This window comes from Camelus bactrianus, chromosome 9 (assembly GCF_048773025.1).
Source record: "Camelus bactrianus isolate YW-2024 breed Bactrian camel chromosome 9, ASM4877302v1, whole genome shotgun sequence".
Classification (NCBI taxonomy): domain Eukaryota; kingdom Metazoa; phylum Chordata; class Mammalia; order Artiodactyla; family Camelidae; genus Camelus; species Camelus bactrianus.
In genome coordinates this window covers 6,724,428-6,746,556 of record NC_133547.1, presented here as the reverse complement: position 1 = coordinate 6,746,556, position 22,129 = coordinate 6,724,428, and the positions used below count along the sequence as shown (strand labels likewise).

Below are 22,129 nucleotides of genomic sequence, written 5' to 3'. Positions count from 1 at the left end.
AAAGGGAGGGGGGATTCCCCCTGGGACCTGCCTCCTGGCCTCCCATGCTCCACTTCCAACAAAGCAATGACCCCTGGCCTCTGCTGCAGCCAGGTAACCCTGCTCCAGGGGTTCTGAATTGGAAGAGGATGTGGGTGTTCCTTAAAGGGACCTAAGAGAGGCTGCATCTCAGGCTCTGTCTCATATGAGAGACTTAAAAGGTGACCTGTGCCCACTGCTACCGATCTGTAATTCACAGTCACCTCTTGGGGAGAAAATAAATGGGAAAACTACAACTCCCATGAGGCGAAGGGGCCAATATGCCCGCGGAAGTTGACTCATTTTCCCCCGTTCCTGAGGGAGTTGTAGTTCTCTTTGAAAGCCCCTTTTCTCCTTTCGTCTAAAAAGCAGGAAATGTGGCGTCACAAGATAGGGCTTCCAAGAAAGTAAGCCAGGCTTTCGAGAAAAGGCCAGCGACTTCGATGAGGGGCGGGGCCGCTAGGCAGAGGCCGGAGGGACTTGGAGCCAGCGTAGACCAATCTGGCTGCCGAAGGCGGGTCCTCTGCTGGAAGGTGGGCGTGGCTTAGGGGGGAAATCACCGAGAACGCAGCGGAGGTCCTAGCTCAGGAAAACGCCCTCTGCGGTGAAGGAGAGGTGAGGGGCTGGGGGGACCCAGATTCTTGGGTTCCGGGAAGAAGGGAGACAGGGGACCAGAGGCTGGAAAACTGAGTCTCGGAGGAAGACACCAGTACCTCTAGATCCTGAGAAAAAAGGAGGCTGGTGCCCTGGACCTTTGGGTCTGGGGAAAGAGAGGGTCGAAATCCCGGATTCCTGAGTCTAAGCGAAGCGGGTGCTGGAAACCAGGATTCCTGGGTCTGAGTTAGGGAAGGTCAGAGGCACTGTATCCTGGGTCCCGGGAAACGAAACGCTTTGAGTCATGACTCTTGGAAGAGGGCAGGGTGGGGAGGGTCCAGACTCCAGAGTCCAGGGGAGGAGGAGGCTTGGGACAGACGTATTCCACTTCTCTGCCTCCCACAGACCACGCCGCCATGCCTCCCTCTGGGCCCTGGGCCGCCCTCCTCATCCTGCCACCTCTGCTGTTGCTGCGCGTTATTCTGGCCGTGCCTCTGGAGCGGGGGGCTACCCAGAAGGAGAATCCCGCGACCGAGAGCCCCGTGAGTGGCCCTGCCCTGCTCGCCAGCCAGGTGTTTGCAGTGGTACTACAATTCCTGCGTCCTCGGTGGCCCCTGGGTGGCTACTCCAACCCACGGATGCGGCTTGTAGTTTGCCTGCCATTCTTTGCTATCCCAGGGCTTTGAGGTGGTGAAAAACTTGGGGTGTGGGGGAGGGGGTCAGATTTCTAAGCCCCTGACTTTGAGGTATGGGAAACCAGGTCAGATTTTAGATTAAAAAAAAATCTGCATCACATCCCCATCTAAACCTCTCTGCTCTTTTACGACGCCCTCCTCTTAAGAAGGCATCTGGAAAAAAAGAACTACATTTCCCAGTAGCACCTTGAGCAGGTGGTGTTAGCTAACTGGGGTGTCCTCGCATCATGGCGCTCATGGGAGTTGTAGTTTAAATTATGACTGGGGCGTGTAAACTGCTTATTACAACGAGCGTTTATGGAACCCTATGAAACCTTTAGTTTTAGGGAATTTGTAACTTTAAAGATCCTCAAGGCCAATACCCTGATTTGTGGCCGGAATCCTGCAGCTCCCAGTAGGGATGAGCACTTCACTATCTGTGGAACAGATCTTTCCACGTGTGGTAGGTCCCCACCTAGCAAGTTAAGTCTCTGTTCCATGAAATCTTTGCAGTCACAGAAGGGCTGCTTGAGTCCCCTTTCCTTTCATTCTTTCCACACATTTCTTGAGCATCTACGAGCCAGGCACAGTGCTGGAACAAGCCCCATGCCTGATTCACTGGGAAGACAAACAGCAAGGCTCTCTGAGAACAGACATCAGGTGACATGGTCAGGGAGGAAGGAAGGGTCACTTAAGCTGAGATCCAAAGTGTGGGAAGGAATGTTCCAGATGGAAGGAACAGCCCGGCAAAGGCTGTCTGGTAGGAGAAAGCAGAGTGGTAGAGGGACTTGGAGGATGCCAGTGAGGCAAGTGATGGGGAGCTGAGGTCAGAGAGGGGACAGGGCAGATCACACTGGGCCTTGTGGGCCATGGTGGAGAATTTCTTTATTCTGGGGCTAATGAAAACCACACAGGGTTATAAACATCAATCATAGCAATCATGACAACATTGACAGCTCCCACTAAGTAGCGAGTTAAATATTTAAAGATATTAACTCCTCTGATCCTCACAACAGCCCCTATGAGGTGGGTACTCATTACCCTTACTTTACAGGTGAGGAAGCTGAGGCACAGAGAGATTAAATAACTTGCCCAAGGACTAAGATTGCCAGACTGGGCCAATAAAGACACAGGACACCCAGTTAAACTTGAATTTCAGATAAACAAAGAAAAATTATTAGTATAAGTGCACTCCACACAGTATACTTATACTGAAAGTTATTTGTTGTTTTATCTGAAATTTAAATTTAGCTAGGCATCCCAGCAGTCCTTAACAAGGTCATATAGCCAGTAACTGGCAGATTTAGGATTTCAGCCATTGTGTTTGGAATAATGGCCCCCCAAAATGTCCATGCCCTCATCCCCAGAACCTGTGAGTATATCACCTTACGTGGCAAAGCAGTGTTTGCAGGTGTGATTGAGTTAAGATCTTCAGGTGGAGAAATTAGCCTGTATTATCCAGGTGGGCCCAGGGTAACCACAAGGGTTCCCTATAAGAGGGAAGCCAGAAGGTTGGCATCAGAGGCGATGTGATGACGTAAGCAGAGGTCAGAGTGATGCAGGGCATGACCCAGGGAAGGCAGGCAGCCTCTAGAAGCCAGAAAGGTGAGGAAACAGATTCTCCCCTAGAGTCTCCCGAATAACCTCAGCCCGGCTGACACATTTTGGACTTCTGACCTCCTAAGAGAATAAATTTTTGTTGCTCTAAGCCACTTAGCTTGTGGTACTCTGTTACAGCAGCAGTGGGAAGTTGGTATACCCACAGCGGCATGGCTGGTGATCTGTTATCATTTGTTACCTATGATGTGTTCCACAACATATCTAATGATAGCCCTAGCAGATGGGGACTATCTTCCACAGCCTTATCATAGTGCCAGGCTTTTTATCTCATTTAATTTTCACCGCAGCTCTGCGAGGTAGGGAATTTATTGCCTATTTTACAAACAGAAGAGGAAAAGGCCAGCCATCTACGCATGGCAGGGCTACGACCAGGAGTCCAGGAATTTCTATCTTGTTCACTTGGCTGTGTACCCTGGAACCGTGCCTGCTACATGGTAGGAGCTCAGTGAATGCTTTTTGAGTGAATGAACGAATGGATGTATATGTCATTTCTTGGAAACAAGTACCAGTGTGTTCCCTCTGTGGGCAGCATTGGACTGGGTGTTTACCCATGTGAATTCCATTTCATCTTCAGTACAGACAGACCTGGGAAGAGGTGAGAACTGTGGCCCAGAGGATCAGGCAGTTAACCGAGGGTTACAGAGCAGTGGGGTCTGCTGGCTCCAGAGTCTTTGTCCCACAGAGTAGGCCTCCTGCTGAGGGGTGGGGTGGGTGGTCTCTGGGTCCCTCAGCAGGTGCCCAGGGAAGCAGAACCTGGATCCTACCTGCAGGGGAGACCCAGAAAAGGTTGGGGCTACTATATTCATCCTTGTCGCCTCAGGATACAGGCCTGTACTATCACCGGTACCTCCAAGAGGTCATCAACGTGCTGGAGACCGACGGGCACTTCCGGGAAAAGCTGCAGGCTGCCAACGCGGAGGATATCAAGGTGCGGCTGTGTGCCAGCGCGATGGGAGGGGATGCGCATTCAGAGGGCAGAGCTCAGGAAAGGACTGAGTTCCCTAAAGGGAAATCTTCCAGCTATTACAAAACTGAGCCTTGGAGGGGGGATTTGCTTCTCCGGGTCACACAGCTGGGAAGGGATCTGGGAAAGACCAGATGTGTGGTTCAGTGTGGCTACACATGACACAGGTTCCCAGTCTCAGTTCTACCATTTACCAGCTGGGTGACCGCCCCTCACTGTGCCTCAGTTTCCCCATCTGTGAAATAGGGTAATAATAGAACCTGCCTCACAGGACTCTCCGAGGTAAGATGTGTAAAAGGCTTCGAGGTGCACAGTGGTCATCCTCAGTAAGCACCGAGTGAGGGCTGGGTCCGGGGGTACTCGGCACTCTCTACCCAGGAAGAATTCAAAATAGGGGAGATGCTGTCATCACTCATGTCACCCCTAACTCTCACATTAGGCCCCCAAAGGAGCCATGATTCTCCCCATTTTACAGAGGCAGATGCTGATAGCAGTATCTGTCCTTCTTGTAGGCCCCTTGAGCTGGCTGCGCCCGGAGATCATACCCCCTGCCATTCCCCCGGGCAGCATCCCTCAGAAAGGATGGTGTCACCCTCTGTGAGGAGAGAGGGCTGTCTGCCCCCACTCCTCCATCCCACCCCGAACCCCCTCCCCATTTGGGTGCAGGTTGGAATGTCCCACCTAGGGAATCCACCCTGAGTTCTCCAAACACTTCGGCCCAGGGAAGTCCCCAAGACTTGGGACTGATGGGGAGGCAGCCCTGCTCCCCCCAAGACCTCCCAGCCTTCCTGGGACTCTTGTCTGTCCCCATCTACCTGGCCCCGGGCAGTGGACGGCAGACCTAGAGACTGCTGAGCCCAGACTGTCCCACTGCCCAGCCAGGGAAACAGAGATCCTAGAGGCCATCTGGCTTGCCCAAGGTCATACAGCTGGGAAGTGACATCAGAAACAGAGTGGCCATATAGACAGGCAGGTTCTGCAGTGGGATGGTGCCGCATTCCAGTCTCATCTCCACCTCATGCTCTCCTGGGCAAGTGGCCACACCCCTCTGTGCCTTGGTTTCCTTCTCAAGAAACCAGGAGGCTCGTGTAGCAATTTCTCTGTTGAGAGGGGTGAGGGGGGGATTGTGCGAATCAGCGATAATCCCCACTTCAAGGGCTTGGCAGAGAAGAGGTGTGCTGGGGTCACGCAGTGCAGTGGTGCCAGGGCTGGGATTTGAACCAAAAACTCCCACTCTGGGGAGCCATGACACTGCCTTGGTCACCAGGCTGGAAACTGGCTGCCCATCCTCACTGAGGGACTATGGGCCAGCAGCTTCTCCTCCTGGGCCTCCGTTTGCTCATCTGTAAAATGGGGTGGAGGGCAGGATTAGAGGACAGACTCAGTGAGTTCAGCACAGGACTTGGCTCATAGTAGGTGTTTGACTAGTTGAGGTTAATATGACTGGCACTGGGATCCCTTGTCCTGCTGCCTCTGCAAAGGCCACACCCCTTCACAGGCTGGAGAGACCAGATGTGAGTCAGGAGTAGCTGAGAAAGCCCTCTGAACAATAACGGAGGTAGTGGGGGTGCTGGGGAAGCCCCAAGAGGGACCCAGTCTGTCTGACAAGTGAGGAAAAGGATACTCTGAGTGAGGTTTGAAATTCTGAGTGGGAGTGTCTGGTATAGAAGTTGAAATGTGTATATGTGGGAGGGGGAAAGGATGACATTTCAGACAGTAGGAACCATGTGTGCTGACGAAGCATTCTGGTGCCTTCAGCTGGTGGCTGGCAGTGCCTTAAAACTGACTTAAAGACAAGGGGGATGGGGCATGGGCAGGGTGGGGGTTGGGCATGGGCAGATGGAAGCTCCTGCAGGGTCTTGAGTGCTCGGCCCAGGGATTCTGTCCTGCTGATACTGGGGAGCCATGGGGAGCTGTGAGCAGGAAAGGAATGAGGTCAGCTCTGACTGAGAAACAGACATAAGCCAAAGCAATGATACAGGTCGCTCAGAGAAGGCACTTGACTCAGTTTGTGTGTGTGTATGTGTGTTTGTGTGTAGTAGGGCCAAGGGGTTTGTCAGAGGATTCTTCCCAAAGGAGATGCCATCTGCTTAGAGTTTTGAAGGACAGTCAGGATGATTTGGTTAGGACTGAAAAGCATTGGCAAGAGAGAATCCCAGGCAGAGGGACCAGCATGTGCAAAGGCCGGGAGGTGGGAAAGAGCTATGATCATGGGGCCCCCTTGTAAGTATTGCTGGAACCAAGAGTGTGATTTGATGAGTGACAGGAGATGAGAAGGGCCTTGACTGCCAGGCTGAGGGGTTGGAATCTTGTCTCAGGGGCTCTGGGGAGCCCCAGGGTGGGGCATGAGAAAACTTGTAGAAGGTTCCAGAGAGGGCAGCCTGACCAGTGTCCCTCCTTCTCCGGGCAGAGCGGGAAGCTGAGCCGGGAGCTGGACTTTGTCAGCCACCACGTCCGCACCAAGCTGGACGAGCTCAAGCGGCAGGAGGTGTCGAGGCTGCGGATGCTGCTTAAGGCCAAGATGGATGCGGAGCAGGAGCCCAGTAAGCAGAGGCCGGTGGGTGGGCGTGGCCAGCGGGTGGGCGGGGTGGCCTCATTCTCTCCACCCCCGTAAAATCTGCGTGGAAGACTGATCAAGTTTCCTTCCTAGCACAATCTACTATTAACATTAGTCTGTTGTTAGTTGCTCGGTTGGTTTTTTTTGTTTCAGGTTTTTAATTTTTATTTTAACAAATCAGGGTCATTTAAAATTTTGATGTAACTTCAAACTTAACAGAAAAGTTGCAAGAATACCACCAAAAACTCCCCAATACCCTGATTCTCCAGTTGTTAACATTTGCACCATTTAACTGCCCTTGACATTTGTGAGTTCCTTGCAGACACCGTATTCCTTTATGCCTAAGTATTTCGGCGTGATTTTCCTCAGAATGACAATGTTCTACAAAACTATAGTACAGTGATCAGAGTCAGGAAGTTCAACAGGTTACACTGTATTTTTCCTTGGCTTATTCTCTCTCTCCCTCACTGAAATGATTCTAATTTCCTGGCATTTATATGTAAAGCTGTAATTTATAGTCTAATTTTTTGGCTAAAAAAGAAAAAGAAAAAAAAAAGTGCCTGAAAGAGAGAGGTTTGAGTGGATTCACATTCCAAGATCCCATCCTATTTCTAACATTCCTAGAGATATAGTTTGTTATAATCTGTGTCTGACCATGCTCTTTCTTTTAAATGAGTTTATTGAGATAAGATTCATATACTAAACAATTTACCCATTTAGAGTGTACAGTTCAGTGGTTTTTTAGTATGTTCACAGGTATGTGCAACCATTATCAAAGTCAACTTTAGAGCATTTTTATCATCCCCAAAAGAATCACTGGACCCTGTAGCTTCTACCCCACTATTCCCCCAACCCCTGGGAACCTACTTTCTGTCTCTAGATTTGCCTGTTGTGGACATTTAGTACAAATGGATTCATACGATATGTAATCTTTTGTGTCTGGCTTCTTCTAGTGTAATCCTGTAGCTTATATCACTAGTTCATTCCTTTTCAGGGCCAAGTAATATTCCCTCATCTGGCTCTACCACCATTGGTTTGTCCATTCATCTATTGATGGACATGGGTTATTTGCACCCATTGTCTGTGATGGACCGGGCTGTTTCACTCATGGTAGCTTTGTGGGGTATTCTGGTACTGTGGGGAAAGTTTTGGCCTATCACTAAGTGTAAGAACGAGCCCACTTTCTTGAGATTTGCCTTCTGCCTCTCCCTTCATTTCCTGATACCTCGTAAGACTCATGTTACAGATGGGGACCCTGAGCAGATGGTGTTGAGGGTCAGAGAGCTGAGCTTTGTTTTCCTTCCTATCTGATGTCTTTTATCCATTGACCCAATATGACTTGAGTCCTGCTTTGTGCCAGGCACTGAGCTGAGTGCTGGGGCTCTAAGGTGACCAGATAGGCATGGTTTCCTTCGACATAAGCATCCACGCCTTCTCTGTCCTGCTGTTTTAATTACTACAGTTTCAGATTCTGACTTGATCTCTGGTGAATTAAGTGTTCCCTTGTCACGAATGAGAAAAATCTCTCCTGTCAATTGACTGCTTATTATGTTCCATGTGCCAAGCTGCATACTTCCACTTTTGTCCCTTGGACAACTCAGAATATCTCTAGATTCTGACCACTTCCCTCCACAGCTGTTGCTGCCACTTAGGTCCCACTTGGATCAGAGCCGTTGCCTCCTCCCTGGGCTCCCTGCCACCACCCCTGCTTTTCCCAGTGTTTTCTATTTCCCAGAGAGCAGCCAGTGTTAGCAAATCCCGTAAACACCTCGGTTGGTTTCCTGTGGCCGATAGAACAAGTCACCAAACAGTGGCTTAAAACAACAAGCATTCATTCTCTTAACAGTTCAGAGATCAGAAATCAGCGATCAGTTTCACTGGGCAGAAATCAAGGTGTCAACTGGGCTTCATTGATTCTGGAGGCTGGGGGGCAGGGAATCTGTGTCCTTAACTTTTCCAGCTTCGAGAGCTGCATTCCATGGCTGAGAGCCTCTTCAAAGCCAGCAGCATAGCGTTTTCCTTTGGTCATCACCTTGCCTCCTACTGGAGTCAGGTCTCCTGCTGCCTCCCTCTTAGAAGGATTACATTTAACCCCTCTCCCCCAGATAATCCAGGATCATCTCCCCATCTCAAGATCCTTCATATAATCACAGCTGCAAATTCCCTTTTGCTCCGTGAAGTCGCATATTCACAGATTCCAGGGATCTGGATGTGGATGTCAGGGGGAGAGGGGGAGCTGCATGCAACCTATCACAGCACCCAGTTCAAGTCCTGTCCCTCTGCTCAGAATCCACTATGAGGGGGAAGGGTATAGCTCAGTGGAAGAGTGCAGGTTTAGCATGCATGAGGTCCTGGGTTCAACCCCCAGGACCACCATTAACTTAACTAAATAAATAAAACCTAGCTACCCTCCCCCCAAAAAAATTTTTAAAAAAATACCCATTATGGCTCCCCAGTGCCCTCAGGATTAAGTCCACCCTTACTGCTACACCCGTCCCAGCTCCTCCCTTCGCATGTGTGCCCTGTCGCCTGCCCCTCTGGCATTAGCATTTTTAGGGCTGTTACGGAGTACCACACACCAGGTGGCTTAAATAACAGACGTTGGTTGGCTCCCAGCTCTGGAGGCCAGAAGTTCAAAATCAAGGTGTTGCCAGGGTTGGTTCCTTCTGAGGACTGTGAGGGAGGCTCTGTTCTGGGTCTCTAATGAGCAGATGGCCATCTTCCCCCCATGTCTGTTCACATCATCTTCCCTCAGTGCATGTCTCTGTGTCCAAATTTCCCCTTTTTATAAGGACACCCATTATATTGGATTAGGACCCACCCTAATGACCTCATTTTAACTTGATCACTTCTGTGAAGACTCTCTCCAAATAACATCACATTCTGAGGTCCTGGGGGTTAGGACTTCAGCCCCCATGTGAATGTCAGGGCATGAGATTCAACCCAGAACAGAGGTTGAGGGTCACATGCTCTGGAGCCCAATGACTGTGCTAATCCTCACCCTGCCACTTCCCAGATGGTGACCTGGACACATCACTTCTCTCTGGGCCTCAGTTTTCGCTTCCATAAAATGGGATAATCACAGAACCTATGTTTAAGATTTCTGTGAAAAGTAAATGCCTTAACATGTTTAATGTGTTTAGATCAGGGCCTGGCATTTAGTAAGTGTTTGATATATGTTGGTTATTATCATGGTCATTATTATTTTAAGCATCAGACTCAGTTGTGGTATTGCCTCCTCCAAGAAGCCCTTCCTGATTGCCCCAGGCTCATTCAAGCCATTCTCTGGGCCTCCCCAGTGCCCTCTGTGACCTCCTTTAGAGCACATCCGGCCCAGGATAGGGATTTTGAAAGAAAGAATGTTGCATGAGTTCTTCATTTTTTCCCCCCCATCTTCTCTCTCATCTAGATGTACAGTTGGATCACCTGAGCCTCCTGAAGCAGTTTGAACACCTGGACCCTCAGAATCAGCACACATTCGAGGCCCGGGACCTGGAGCTGCTCATCCAGACGGTAGTGTGACGGGGACCTAGAGGCAGAGGACTGGGGGGAGCTTTGGAGAGGGGGAGAAGAGAGCAGAGCCTGGGGCACGAGCCCACTTACCCTTGCCCAGTGTTCTCCGCGGCCAGCGGCTGCAGAGGGCCAGTATTTTCTAAAAATCCTCCCCAGAGTCTGAGGCCTGAACCTCAACCAGCTGTTTTCTGTCCTGCTGGAGCTCCATCTGGTGGCCATGAAGATAATAGCAGCCATTTGATTTAATCCTTGCCTGGCCTGGACCTTGATCCCTGTGGGATATTTTTGCTGCTTATTTCCAGAACACTCCAGAAACTGTCCACTTTCTTCCAGCCCCACTGTCATTCTCCTGGTCTTAACCATTATGTTGAGAGCCGGGCTCCTTGGTTGTGGGGGCTGTTTGTGCTGTGTGATGTTTAACAGCATCCCTGGCCTCTACCCGCCGGATGCCAGTAGACTCCCCCAGTTGCGACAACCAACACTGTCTTCAGATGTCGACAGCTGTCCCCTGGGGGTGGAAGTTACCCCAGGTTTAGAACCCCTGCTGTTCCATCTGTTCCCCATACAACAGCTGTATTGGTTTTCTGTTGTTGCTGTATAACAAATAAGCACAGACTTAGTAGCTTTAAACAACATGAATGTGTTGCCTTGCAGTGTAGGTCACAAGTCAAGAAGGGTCTTCCTGGGTGTATTAGTTTCATGCAGCTGCTGTAACAAACTACCACAGACTCAGTGGCTTAAAACAACAGAAAGGTATCTTCTCACCGTTCTGGAGGCCAGAAATCCACAACTGGTATCACCAGGCCAAAACCAGGGTTTCCCTAGAGGCATCTGCTTCTTGCCTCTTCCAGCTTCTAGTGGCTGCCAGCATTCCTTGGCTTGTAGATGCATCACTCCAGTCTCTGCTTCCATCATCACTTGGTATTCTCCCTGTGTCCCTCTGCATCTTCTCTGTAGCCTTTTATAAAGATACCAGTCATTAAAATTGGGGCCCACCCTAATCTAGTAGGACCTCATCTTAGCTGATTACATCTGCAAAGGTCCTACTTCCAAGGAAAATCACAATCTGAGGTTCAGGTGCACGTGAATTCTGGGGGGACACTGTACAACCCAGTATAGTATTATTATCTCCATTTTCCAGAGATGGAAACTGAGGCACAGAGAGACTGAGTAACTTGCGTAGGGTCACACAGCTAGTGGGATTTGTTTACACGACAAGGCCTGGATTTGAACGCTGGGCAGAATAGTTAGAGGCCTCATGTTCTTTACTACCTAGCTGCACTGCTTTCTGTATTAAGTCCACCTTGTGTGCTGTTTATTATTTATTCCTCCATGATCTTGAGATGGTGGAGGACTTGAAAGAGGTGAGTTAAAGTTGTCATTGTGTAACCATCCTAATCTTTTTTGAGCAGAGAGAGAAGGTTATGTGTGATGGGGCAAAAAGTGACATCAGGACATGAGACCCAGCACAGGTGGAAGTTGGGCCAGATTCAGAGCCAAAGGCCTGGCATTTGGAGGTTGGAATTAGGGGCTGGGCATAGAGGTGAGACAAGAGTGACCATGTGCCTTTCCCCAGGCCACCCGGGACCTTGCCCAGTACGACGCAGCCCATCACGAAGAGTTTAAACGCTACGAGATGCTCAAGGAACATGAGAGACGCCGTTATCTAGAGTCACTGGGAGAGGAGCAGCGAAAGGAGGCAGAGAGGAAGCTGGAAGAGCAACAGCGCCGGCACCGAGAACACCCCAAAGTCAACGTGCCTGTAAGGACCCGCATTCATGCCCACCTCCCACTATGTCCAACTCACCAAGCTCTGGAAGAAAGTAGCTGAAAAACTACAACTCCCAGCAGACTTTGAGGCAAAAGCCTCTTCTGAGGTGTCCAGCTACCCCCAGGGGCTGCTGGGAGTTGTAGTTTTCTTAGATTGCTTGAAGGGCATGACACTTGAGGGATGGGGGTACAGGGTTCTCTAGCTTTATCCTGTGGGACCCAGACTTCTTGCTCATGAGCCCCTGGCTCTCCCTTCCACAGGGCAGCCAAGCCCAGTTGAAGGAGGTATGGGAGGAGCTGGATGGATTGGACCCCAACAGGTTTAACCCCAAGACCTTCTTCATACTGCATGGTAAGGTGGGGAGGGAGTCCCAAGACCCAGGCTAACTCTGGGGCTCTGACCTTTCTGGGGCCTGAACGCTAAGAAGGGGCCTCCCTATCTCATGGGGCTTAGGCAGGCCAGAGAGTCTAAGCCCATCTCCTCTGGTGATCTAGAAGGCCCTGTCCCTCCCTGTTGCTAAGGCTGGGGTCTTCTATGGAAGAGCTGGGCCTTTTTCTGGCATACACTCCACCTCTGGGTTTTAAGGACTGGCTGGTATCCTCTAACTGGGCAAAGCAGGCTTGGCTAGGCCTAGGCCCCCCTCCCATGGCAGCCTAGAAGCCCTGGTTCCCTCTGGGAGCCCTGTCACTCAGGGCAGGCTGCTCCCTGATAAATAGGCCTCCAGGGACCCAGGAAGCCCCTTCTCCAGGGTGGTTCAGAGACACATTTCCCTTCATTCTCTTCCTGTCTGGAAACCTAGCCTGGGCTTGCCAGACACCTTCAGGGGTGCCCAGGACCCTGACCCAGAAGCTACAGCCTGTCACCAGAGCTCAGCAGAGCCTGATTCATTCATTCAGCAAATGTTTACTAAGCGACCTCTAAGGACCCAGCTTCACAGAGACCCCATGGAAACAGCTGTGGACAAAACAAAGTCCCCCTGCCATTACAGAGCCAGTGATCAGGCAAACAGATAATTCTGTATTTCAGTGACTCTCAGTGGCCGTGGAGTGTAAAATACACTTGAATGTTACATAAGCTGTCCATTGAAGTGACACACTATCATGATAAGATGCCCCCCAATTTCATGGATGATAAAATACAGGGGGTGGGGTATAGCTTAAGTGGTAGAGTGCATGCTTAGCATGCATGAGATCCTGGCTTCAATCCCCGGTACCTGCTCTAAAAATTAAAAAAAAAAAACAAAAAACCAAAAACTAGTTACCTCCCTACCCCAGAAAATAAGTTAATAAATAATAAAATAATAAAATACGGGGTGGGGGAAGCACATCTTATTTGGAAAGGGAGGTAATTAGGTTTATTTATTAATATTTGTTTTGAGGGGGTTTTGGGGGTGGTAATTAGGTTTATTTACTTATTTAATTTTTTTTCTTTTTAATGGAGGTGCTGGGGATTGACCCCAGGACCTCATGCATGCTAAGCACCCACTCTACCACTGAACTATACCCACCCCCAAAAACTACATTTTAGAATCAGTGAAATAGGTTCTATAATAGATGCTGAGGTAGTTAACATGTACTGTGGCTACAAGGGCAGCGGGATTAAGGGCCTAGAGTGATGACTTTAGAGAGCCTGATTGGAAAGGGTTTTTACTAGACCAGCATTGTCCAACAGAACTTTCTATGCTGGTGGAAATGTTCCGCGTCTGTACTGCCCAGTACCCAGCCACCAGCCCCATGTGGCTATTAGCACTTGAAATAAGGGTTTTACAATGAAGGAACTAATTTTTTTTTTGATAAACTAAATTTTTTAAAATTTGTAATTGTGGTAAAATACACATAGCATAAAATTTAATGTCTCAGCCATTTTTAAGCGTATGTTTCAGTCATGTTAAGTACACTCACACTGTTGTACAACTCTCTTCATCCTCGCAGACCTGAAACTCTGTATTAATCATCTCCCCATTACCCCTCCCCCAGCCCCTGATAACTTCTCTTCTCTTTTCTCTCTCTCTGAATTCGACTATTCTAACTATGTCATATACGTGGACTCATGCAATATTTGTCTTTTTGTGACTGGCTTACTTCATTTAGCAGAATGTAAAAGAAATGAGTTTTTCATTGTATCTGGTTGCTCTTAAAGTTCATTTGCCCCACGTGGCTCATGGCTGCTGGACTGAACAGCACAGCTCTAGTGAGATGACATTTGAACCAAGACCTCAGTGAACTGAGGGGTTGAGTCTTACAGATATTTGGGGGAAGAGGGTCTAGGTTGTGGGGAACAGCAGGCACACACAGGGAGGAATGAACTTGATAGGTTTCCAAGGTCACTGGAGCAGAATGCTTGAAGAAAAGAATGGTAAGAAAGACTTGGGGAGGTTACAGCAGCTCTACAGCTGGGATAAGGAATTTGGGTTTTATTCTGTTTTGGGTAGGACACCACAAAAGGACTTTGAGCAGAGGAACTGACACCATCTGCCATAAGTTGCTGACAAAATCCACCTGGGCGTTGTGTCGAGGACAGGCTGTAGGGGCCAAGGTCCAAAGCCAGGAGCCATGTTGAAAGGCATGAGATGCTGGTGGCTAGATCATGGAAGTAGGGAAGAGTGGTTGGATTTTGGATTCATTTTGAAGGTCAAGCTGGTAGGACTTGCAGACGGACTGGATGAGGATTATAATGGAATGGAAGAGTGAAGGGTGACTCAGGTATTTGGCACAACTGGAAAGATGGTGAGGGAAGAGCATGCAGGTTTGGCAGAGAAGATTGGGAACTGGTCTGTTCATGTCAAATTAGAGATGTCTGTTAGACATTTATGTGGAGATGGAGAGTAGGCAGTTGAATATTCAGGTATGGAGGCAGCTTGCAGTTAGCATTAAAGTGGAGGGACTGGAGGAACCCACTGAAGGAAGTCTTGGCCAATCAGACGCTCTTTGTATCGATGGAAAATGTCCTTTGCTGCCCAAGATGGCAGCCACCAGCCACATGGGGCTGTTGGGTGTTTGACGTGTGGCAAGTGGGACTGAAAAACTGAAATTTCAGTCTTGTGTAATGTTTATCAGTTTAAAGTTAAACAGCCCATGTGGCTAGTGGCTTCCATACTGGACAGATCTGAATATTTGGTAGAGAAGAGGGATACACCAACGTGTAGAGGTCAGGAAGAGGACAGAGCCAGCAAAGGAAAATGAAGGGCAGCTGGAGAGAAGAGGATAATATTCTGGGACCCAAAGGCACAAAGTCCAGTAAGATAAAGGCTAAAAGTTAACCATCGGATTTGCAAGGTTGGGGTTCCTGGCCACCTCTGTAGGACTAGTGTGGGAGCTGATCTGAGTGAGCAGAGGAGGTGGAAACAGTGGGCCAGACTGGCAGGGAAATGCTTCTCTGGCAACCAGAGTCAGCCCTGGGCTGGTTCTGGGAGGCAGGGATCTCTGACACCCCTGGATCCTGGGCAGAGGGGCTGATCCTCTGCCCAGGTCACTGGATGCTAGGGATCAAGTCATCTTGCATGACACTGGGCCCAAGAATGGTCCCACAGGAGCCTGATCTTCATCTGCTCCCCATTCTTGGGACCCTGGTAGGTAAAGAGCTATCCTAGCAAGGGGCCTGTGGGGCACTGAAGTCTGAAAGCCACCATCCTACTTTCAGAAACCCACTGTTACCTGTCCCCTGAGAACAGACCCTGCATCAGCCCCAAATTCCTTCTCCAGCAGGTCCCTCAGGAACCTGACCCACCCAGAGTCCTCGATCCCCCAAGACACCTTGTTGTCTTTTCCCCAGATATCAACAGCGATGGGGTCCTGGATGAGCAGGAGCTGGAGGCCCTCTTCACCAAGGAGGTGAGCATCTTGGAAGCTGTGGGCTCAGAGGATGCCCAGATCAGTCATGTGTCCCCTCAGTGATCCTAGTGGTCCCCTCAGGTTCCCCTGGATGTGAGTTCAGGGGAAAACTGCAACTCTCAGCAGCCCCTGGGGCAAAAAGAGGCTGCCAGCAGTGGCAGGACTGATGGGAGTTGAAGTTGTCTGTGTAAGGAGGTGGGTGGAGTAGCCTGGGAAGGAGGCTGCCCTGGGCCTCTCAGTACATTCCGCCTCTCGCTTGACCCTGCAGCTGGAGAAGGTGTATGACCCAAAGAACGAAGAGGACGATATGCGGGAGATGGAGGAGGAGCGGCTGCGCATGCGGGAACACGTGATGAAGAACGTGAGAGGGGTGGCAGTGGGGGAAGGAGGGGGTCAGCGGAGGTGGGGGAGGGACGTCCAGCTCTGTTGCTTACCCTTCCCTGGCTCCCCAGGTGGACACCAACCAGGACCGCCTCGTGACCCTGGAGGAGTTCCTCGCATCTACGCAGAGGAAGGAGTTTGGGGACACGGGGGAGGGCTGGGAGGTGAGGACACGGGGATACTCTGGGTCCTGAATGTATCTCTCTCTCCCGGGCCTAACCCTTCTTTCAGGGTCTCTGGCCACTTTCTCTCTGGATCTCTGATCTCCCAGCCCCTGAGTCTTTGTCTCCTCCTCTCTGGGTCTTTATCTCCCACCCCTCTCCGACTCTGGTCTCTCCCATCCCCACGCATGGCCCAGGCCTCCCAGCCTTCTCTGAACCCCCTCCAACATGGGCGGGCCAAGGCTGGAGTCATCCTGCTGATGGCCTCTGTCCTCACCCCGGCAGACAGTGGAGATGCACCCTGCTTACACGGAGGATGAGCTGAGGCGTTTTGAGGAGGAGCTAGCTGCCCGGGAGGCAGAGCTCAATGCCAAGGCCCAGCGCCTTAGCCAGGAGACCGAGGCTCTGGGGCGCTCCCAGGGCCGCCTGGAGGCCCAGAAACGAGAGCTGCAGCAGGTGACTGGCCAGGGAAGTGGGTTCATCCTCTAAGGCCCTGGTGGCTCTTGTCCTTGTGTATCCAGAGACCGGGAAGGCCTGCATCTGCTCTGTTAATCATTGGTAGATCCTTGGGTAGCAGCCGCCATCTTGAGGAAGGGCAAACACCCCCATCCCTGACTGCTCTGCGGCTGCCATGTTGGATAAGGGCAGTGGGGTTATAAGCTGTAGAGGGGGAAAGGCCAAGGAGGGAAGAAGGCTTCCATGTCCCAAGGTGAACTCAAGCCATGACAAGGGAGGGAGAACTGGATCTTTAACTAGTATTAAGCCCAATTCTCAATGAGAGAGAAAAACTGAGGCCCATGGAGAAGGGACTGGTCTATGACTGCTTAACGGGTTGCCATGGAGACTCAAGGTCATCCCTTTGAGCCTGGTGATCTCCCCCACCCCCTGCAGGCTGTTCTGCAAATGGAACAGAGGAAACAGCAGCAGCAAAGCCACAATGACCCAGCTGTCGGCCCTGAAGGACAGCTCAAGTTCCACCCCAACACAGGTGCTGGGTCCTGGGCCCAGGGGGCAGGGAGGGAGCTGGGGGTCTGGACTCCTGGGTCTGAGGGAGGAGGTACTGGGATGTCAAGTTCTACCATTTCCTCCCCGCCTGCCATTTCCAGATGATGCACCTGTCCCAGCTCCAGCTGGTGACCAGAAGGATGTGGACACTTCGGAAAAGAAGGTTCCTGAACAGACCCCAGGGCTGCCCCAAGGGGATTCACAGAACCTGTGATCCTTCTGGGATGCCAGCACTCTGGGTTCCTATTGAGGCTGCTGGAAGGGGGATGAGGTGTCAGTCAACCTCCTCTGGGGGCCCGGCATCACCCATGGCCTCCTCGGGGAGGGGAACAGGATGGCATTCCCAAATTGCTGCCCAGGCCCCCATATCTGCCGCCTTCCAGTCTGTGGTCCCTTCTTTCTCTCCCCTTCCAAGGGACCTGCCTTCTCGTGTCCAGTCAAGTGTGCACTGGCTCAACCTAACTTAGGGAAGCCCCTCCATCCCAAGAGGGTCTGCTCCACGCCTGCCTTGCTAGATGGTGTGGCCTCACCGCCCAGGTTGTGACCACTTCAGCATCCCACATCCTCACAGCTGCTGGAATCCTGCCTGCTGCTTTGGGTCCAGCTTCTATTGGTTTACGGGGCTTGGCTGGTCCCTCGAGACCTTTCTCTACCCTTTGTGGGGTCAGCAATGCCTCAAAGATGTCTTCCCCATGGCTGGGTGCAGAGGCTAGAAGAGTCCTCAGCAGAGCTGCTCAACTCTGATCCCAGGAGCCCCGACTCCCCCTGACCCCTGACCTCAAGCCGCTTCAGCTTCAGGCCCCTCCCTAATGTCTTGGCCCCTCGCCCCTTTCCCAGGATCTGGTTCTAGCCCCTCTGCCTCATGCGGAAGGCCCCGCCTGCCTTTCTGGCCTTATCTCACATGGCTCCCTGTCCTGCTCTGTACTCTGGTTCCATCCAAATACAGTTTCTGGAATAAATCCATGCCTCTGTTTCTTTGTAAATACTGTTCTTTCTGAAATCCCGTATGCACTTCACCTGCCAAAGTCCTCATTTTTTAAGATTCAGTTCAAGCATCATTTCTGAGAGGTTCCATCCTGGCATCTTTGTCCTCTCATGATGGATCTGCTGCCTACACACACACACACACACACACACAAACACTCACCTTCAGTAAGATCCCTTAAGCCTCAAGGATAGAAAACCCAAACCTAGGCTTAAACAATAAAAAAAAAAAAGTGTATTATTACCCAAAACTAGAAGTCCCAAGGTAGGGTAACTCCAAAGCCTTCAGGGAACCGGTTTCTCCTATCTCCCAGTTCTGCTGTAGTAGGTGTGGGGGCTGCACGTTTCTTGTCCCAAAGTGGCTGCAATTGCTCTGGATGTCACACCTGTCTGTACTGACAGCTAACAAAGGAAATTGGCAGAGGCTTCAAATTACAGGCCCACCACCACCACCGCCCCCTGCCACAGCCTGTTTACCAACACATCACTGGGCATGAGGCAGGACTAGTTTGGCATCCACAAAGAGGAAGAAGTGTAAAGGAAGCCCCAGTGATAAAAAAAAATTATCTGGGAGGCTCATTACCAATACATATTCCCAAACCCTGGAATGTCCAAGGAAGGGTCCTGGGAAGATACGTGTGCTGTGACCCCCCACCTTTCCCCTGCTGAACCTCAACAACCATGAGCTTCACGAACATTAGCCACAGCCTCTCTCTGCTCTTGGAAAACTCGGTGCTGGGCCTCAGTGATGCAACCTGGAAAATGGGCATAAAATGTTAGCAGCTCCAGCATTCCTTGAAGGATCTGATAATAACAATACATATGAGTGACATGGCTTCTGCCCTGAAATTTGAGATTAGCAAGCAGTAGCTGTTATTGTTGCTATGAAATAGACATGTCTATACAACCAGGGTCTCTGGGAGCCAGTCCTTGACTCCCATATCTGAGGAAACCGAATCCAGCCCTCCCAGGATGCTTTTTACATTTTGCAATTCTTTATCTGTAACTGTGTCCACTTGGTTACTCTCTCTCCCCACAAGAGACTCTAAGTTCCAAAAAGCAGTGGGGGAGGTTCACATCTAGTCCGTTACCCCAGACAACAGAGTACCCTGCATACAAGGTCAAGAACAGGCTCACCTCTTCCCCGGAGCAACCCTCATCCCATCCCTGCCTCCCACCTGACCTCCTTCCAGTCTTAAACAAATTATCATGGCCCTTCATGTTTAATTTGAAAATAATTTTCTTTTTGATCTGTGCGCAAAGATTTTACAATGATTACTCTCTCTGCAAAGGTTATACAAGGATTACACTCTCTTTGGAATATCCTGTCCCAGAGGAGCCACAGCTCATGCTATAGACAGGGTTTGGGGTGGCTAGAGAGAGGACTGGGAATCTCAAGGAAGAGACAAAAATGGGGAGATGGGGATGGGGGCCTCGTGTTTCCCAGGGATTCCAACTCTGCCTTCACCCCATATTCTGGGTCTCTGTCTCGCTTTGTAGTAACCATGTGATTTTGATGTTTTGACATCTGGGGTCTTACAGACACACTCCCACGGTCAGCCAGTTGCTAGAGATAGTCAACCACTCACCTGCTACTGACTGCACCTTTCCTAAGCAAACCAACCTCTCGGAGCCCAGACCCCAACCACCTCCTTTATAGAGCACCTACAAACTTCCAGCAATATTTCCCTGTCCTAATCACACTGCAATCAGGTACTGGACAACTCAGGACAGCCGCTATACCCCAGAGCCTGCTCAAACGATTCAAACTTGCCAGTCCTACACCTGCCTATACTGACTTGTCCCTTCCCTCCCATAGAAACCTCAATAAAATCTCTTGCCCATATTTTCCCCTCACTTTCTGTCTCCTGACCAACCCTGGTGCTTCCTCCTGTGGCCCTTCACCTTTTGCAGCAAAAGGGACTTTGCAGGTGTGATTAAGTTAAGGCTCTTGAAATGGAGAGATGATCGTGGATTATCTGGGTGAGCTCAGTGTTATCTCAAGGGTCTGCATTAGAGGGAGACAATGGGGGTGACCGACAGAGAAGGAGATGTGACCACAGATAGCCAGAGTAATTCAGGGCCAAGACATATGCGTGGTTCCTAAGCACCAAAAAAGGCAAGGAAATAAATTCTTCCCTCAGAATCTCCAAAAGGAACCAGCCCTGCTGACACTTTGATGTGAGCACGCTGAGACCCATTTTGGACTTCCAATGTCCAGAACTATAAGAGTTTGCATTTTTTTTTTAATTTTAATGGAGGTACTGGGGGTTAAAACCAGGACCTTGTGCATGCTAAGCACACACTCTACCACTGAACTATACCCTCCCCACATTTGTGTTGTTTTGAGCCAGTGAATCTGTGGTAGTTTGTTACAGCAGCTGCAGGAAACTAATATAGTTTTTATCTTTATTTCTCCAGATCCCTGTCCCTCTCACTTCCCTTCTCTGAGTCTTCATTTCATTCATTAAAATACTCTATAATTTAAAAGCCCACAAATAAGAAATGCTGGAGAGGGTGTGGAGAAAAGGGAACCCTCCTACACTGCTGGTGGAAATATAAATTGGTGCAGCCACTATGGAGAACAGTATGGAGGTTCCTTAAAAAACTAAGAATAGAGTTACCACATGATCCAGCAATCCCAGTCCTGGACATACATCCAGAAAAGATGAAAACTCTAATTCAAAAAGATACATGCACCCCAGTGTTCATAGCAGCTCTATTTACAATAGCCAAGACATGGAAGCAATCCAAGTACCCATTAATGGATGAATGGATAAAGAAGATGTGATATATATACACAATGGAATATTATGCAGCCATAAAAAAGAATGAAGTCATGACATTTTCAGCAATATGGATGGACCTAGAGATTACCATACTAAATGAAGTAAGTCAGACAAAGAAATAAAAATATCATATGATATCATTTATATGTGGAATTTTAAAAATATGATACAAATGAACTTATTTATTAAACAGAAACAGACTCACAGACATAGAAAACAAACCTATGGTTACCAAAGGGGAAAGTTCAGGGAAGGGATAAATTAGTAGTTTGAGAATAACAGATACACACTGCTATGTATAAAATAGATAAACAACAAGGACCTATTCTATGGCTCAGAGAACTATATTCAATATTTTATAATAACCTATGATGGAAAAGAATCCAAAAAAGAATATATATATGACTAAATCACTGTGCTCTACACCTGAAACTAATACAACATTATAAATCAACTCTACTTCAATAAAAATTTGTTTTTTTTTGAAAACACACACACACACACACACACACACACACAAAACTCTAAACTCTCCCTCACATATCGCCTCACATTTTTATGGTCAGAGCTCTGGGCAGCAACCAGAACTCTTATAGCATAAACACTAATATTTCTGCTGGTGGTGGTACTTTCTCACAGCAGCAGGCAGAAACTAGTACATACTAATACATAATAGCTAACAGTCCCATAGCACTTAGAATAAACCTAATTACCTCCCCCTCAAAAAAAAAAAAACCCACAAATTTATTATCTTACAGTTCTGGAGGTCAAAAGTATAAAATGGTCTTATTTGGTTAAAATCAAGGTGTCTGGTAGGGGAGGCTATAGCTCAGAGGTAGAGCCCAGGCTTAGCATGCATGAGGTCCTGGGTTCAATCCCCAGGACCTCCATTAAATTTTTTTTTTTTAATCAAGGTGTGTGCAGGGCTGTGGTGCTTCTAGAAGTTCTAGGGAAGGATCTGTTTCCTTGCTTTTCCAGCTTCTGGAAGCCGCCTGCATCCCTTGGCTCGTGGCTCCTTCCTCCATCATCGAAGCTAGCAGAGTAGCATTTTAAAATCTCTTACTCTCCTTCGTTGTCATGTCTCTTTCTCTGGTTCTGACATTCCTTCCTCCCTCTCATAAGGACATTTGTATTTATAGTGAGCCCACCAGATAATCCAGGATAATCTCCTCATCTCAAAATCCTTAACTCAATCATGTCTGCAAAGATCCTCTTGCCATGTAAGGTCACATAGTCACAGGTTCTGGTGAATAGGACGTGAACATCTG

At 49.4% G+C, this 22,129-nt stretch overlaps 1 protein-coding gene across 2 annotated transcripts; it reads left to right on the top strand.

Annotated features, from left to right (window-relative positions):
- The first annotated feature begins 473 nt into the window (after nt 1-473).
- Nucleotides 474-18,071, top strand: NUCB1 (nucleobindin 1). Of its 2 annotated transcripts, none has more exons than XM_010946934.3 (13): nt 474-633; nt 1,018-1,154; nt 3,727-3,834; nt 6,281-6,413; nt 9,837-9,940; nt 11,517-11,702; nt 11,972-12,062; nt 15,483-15,541; nt 15,810-15,902; nt 15,994-16,086; nt 16,369-16,539; nt 16,975-17,071; nt 17,190-18,071. In XM_010946934.3, the coding sequence occupies exons 2-13, from the start codon at nt 1,029-1,031 to the stop codon at nt 17,300-17,302; spliced, it is 1,374 nt and encodes a 457-aa protein (XP_010945236.1). In that variant the 5' UTR covers nt 474-633; nt 1,018-1,028; the 3' UTR covers nt 17,303-18,071. The 2 variants fall into 2 exon arrangements, with proteins under 2 accessions (XP_010945236.1, XP_010945235.1); XM_010946933.3 differs by having other exon boundaries at nt 1,018-1,184.
- The last annotated feature ends 4,058 nt before the right edge of the window (nt 18,072-22,129 follow it).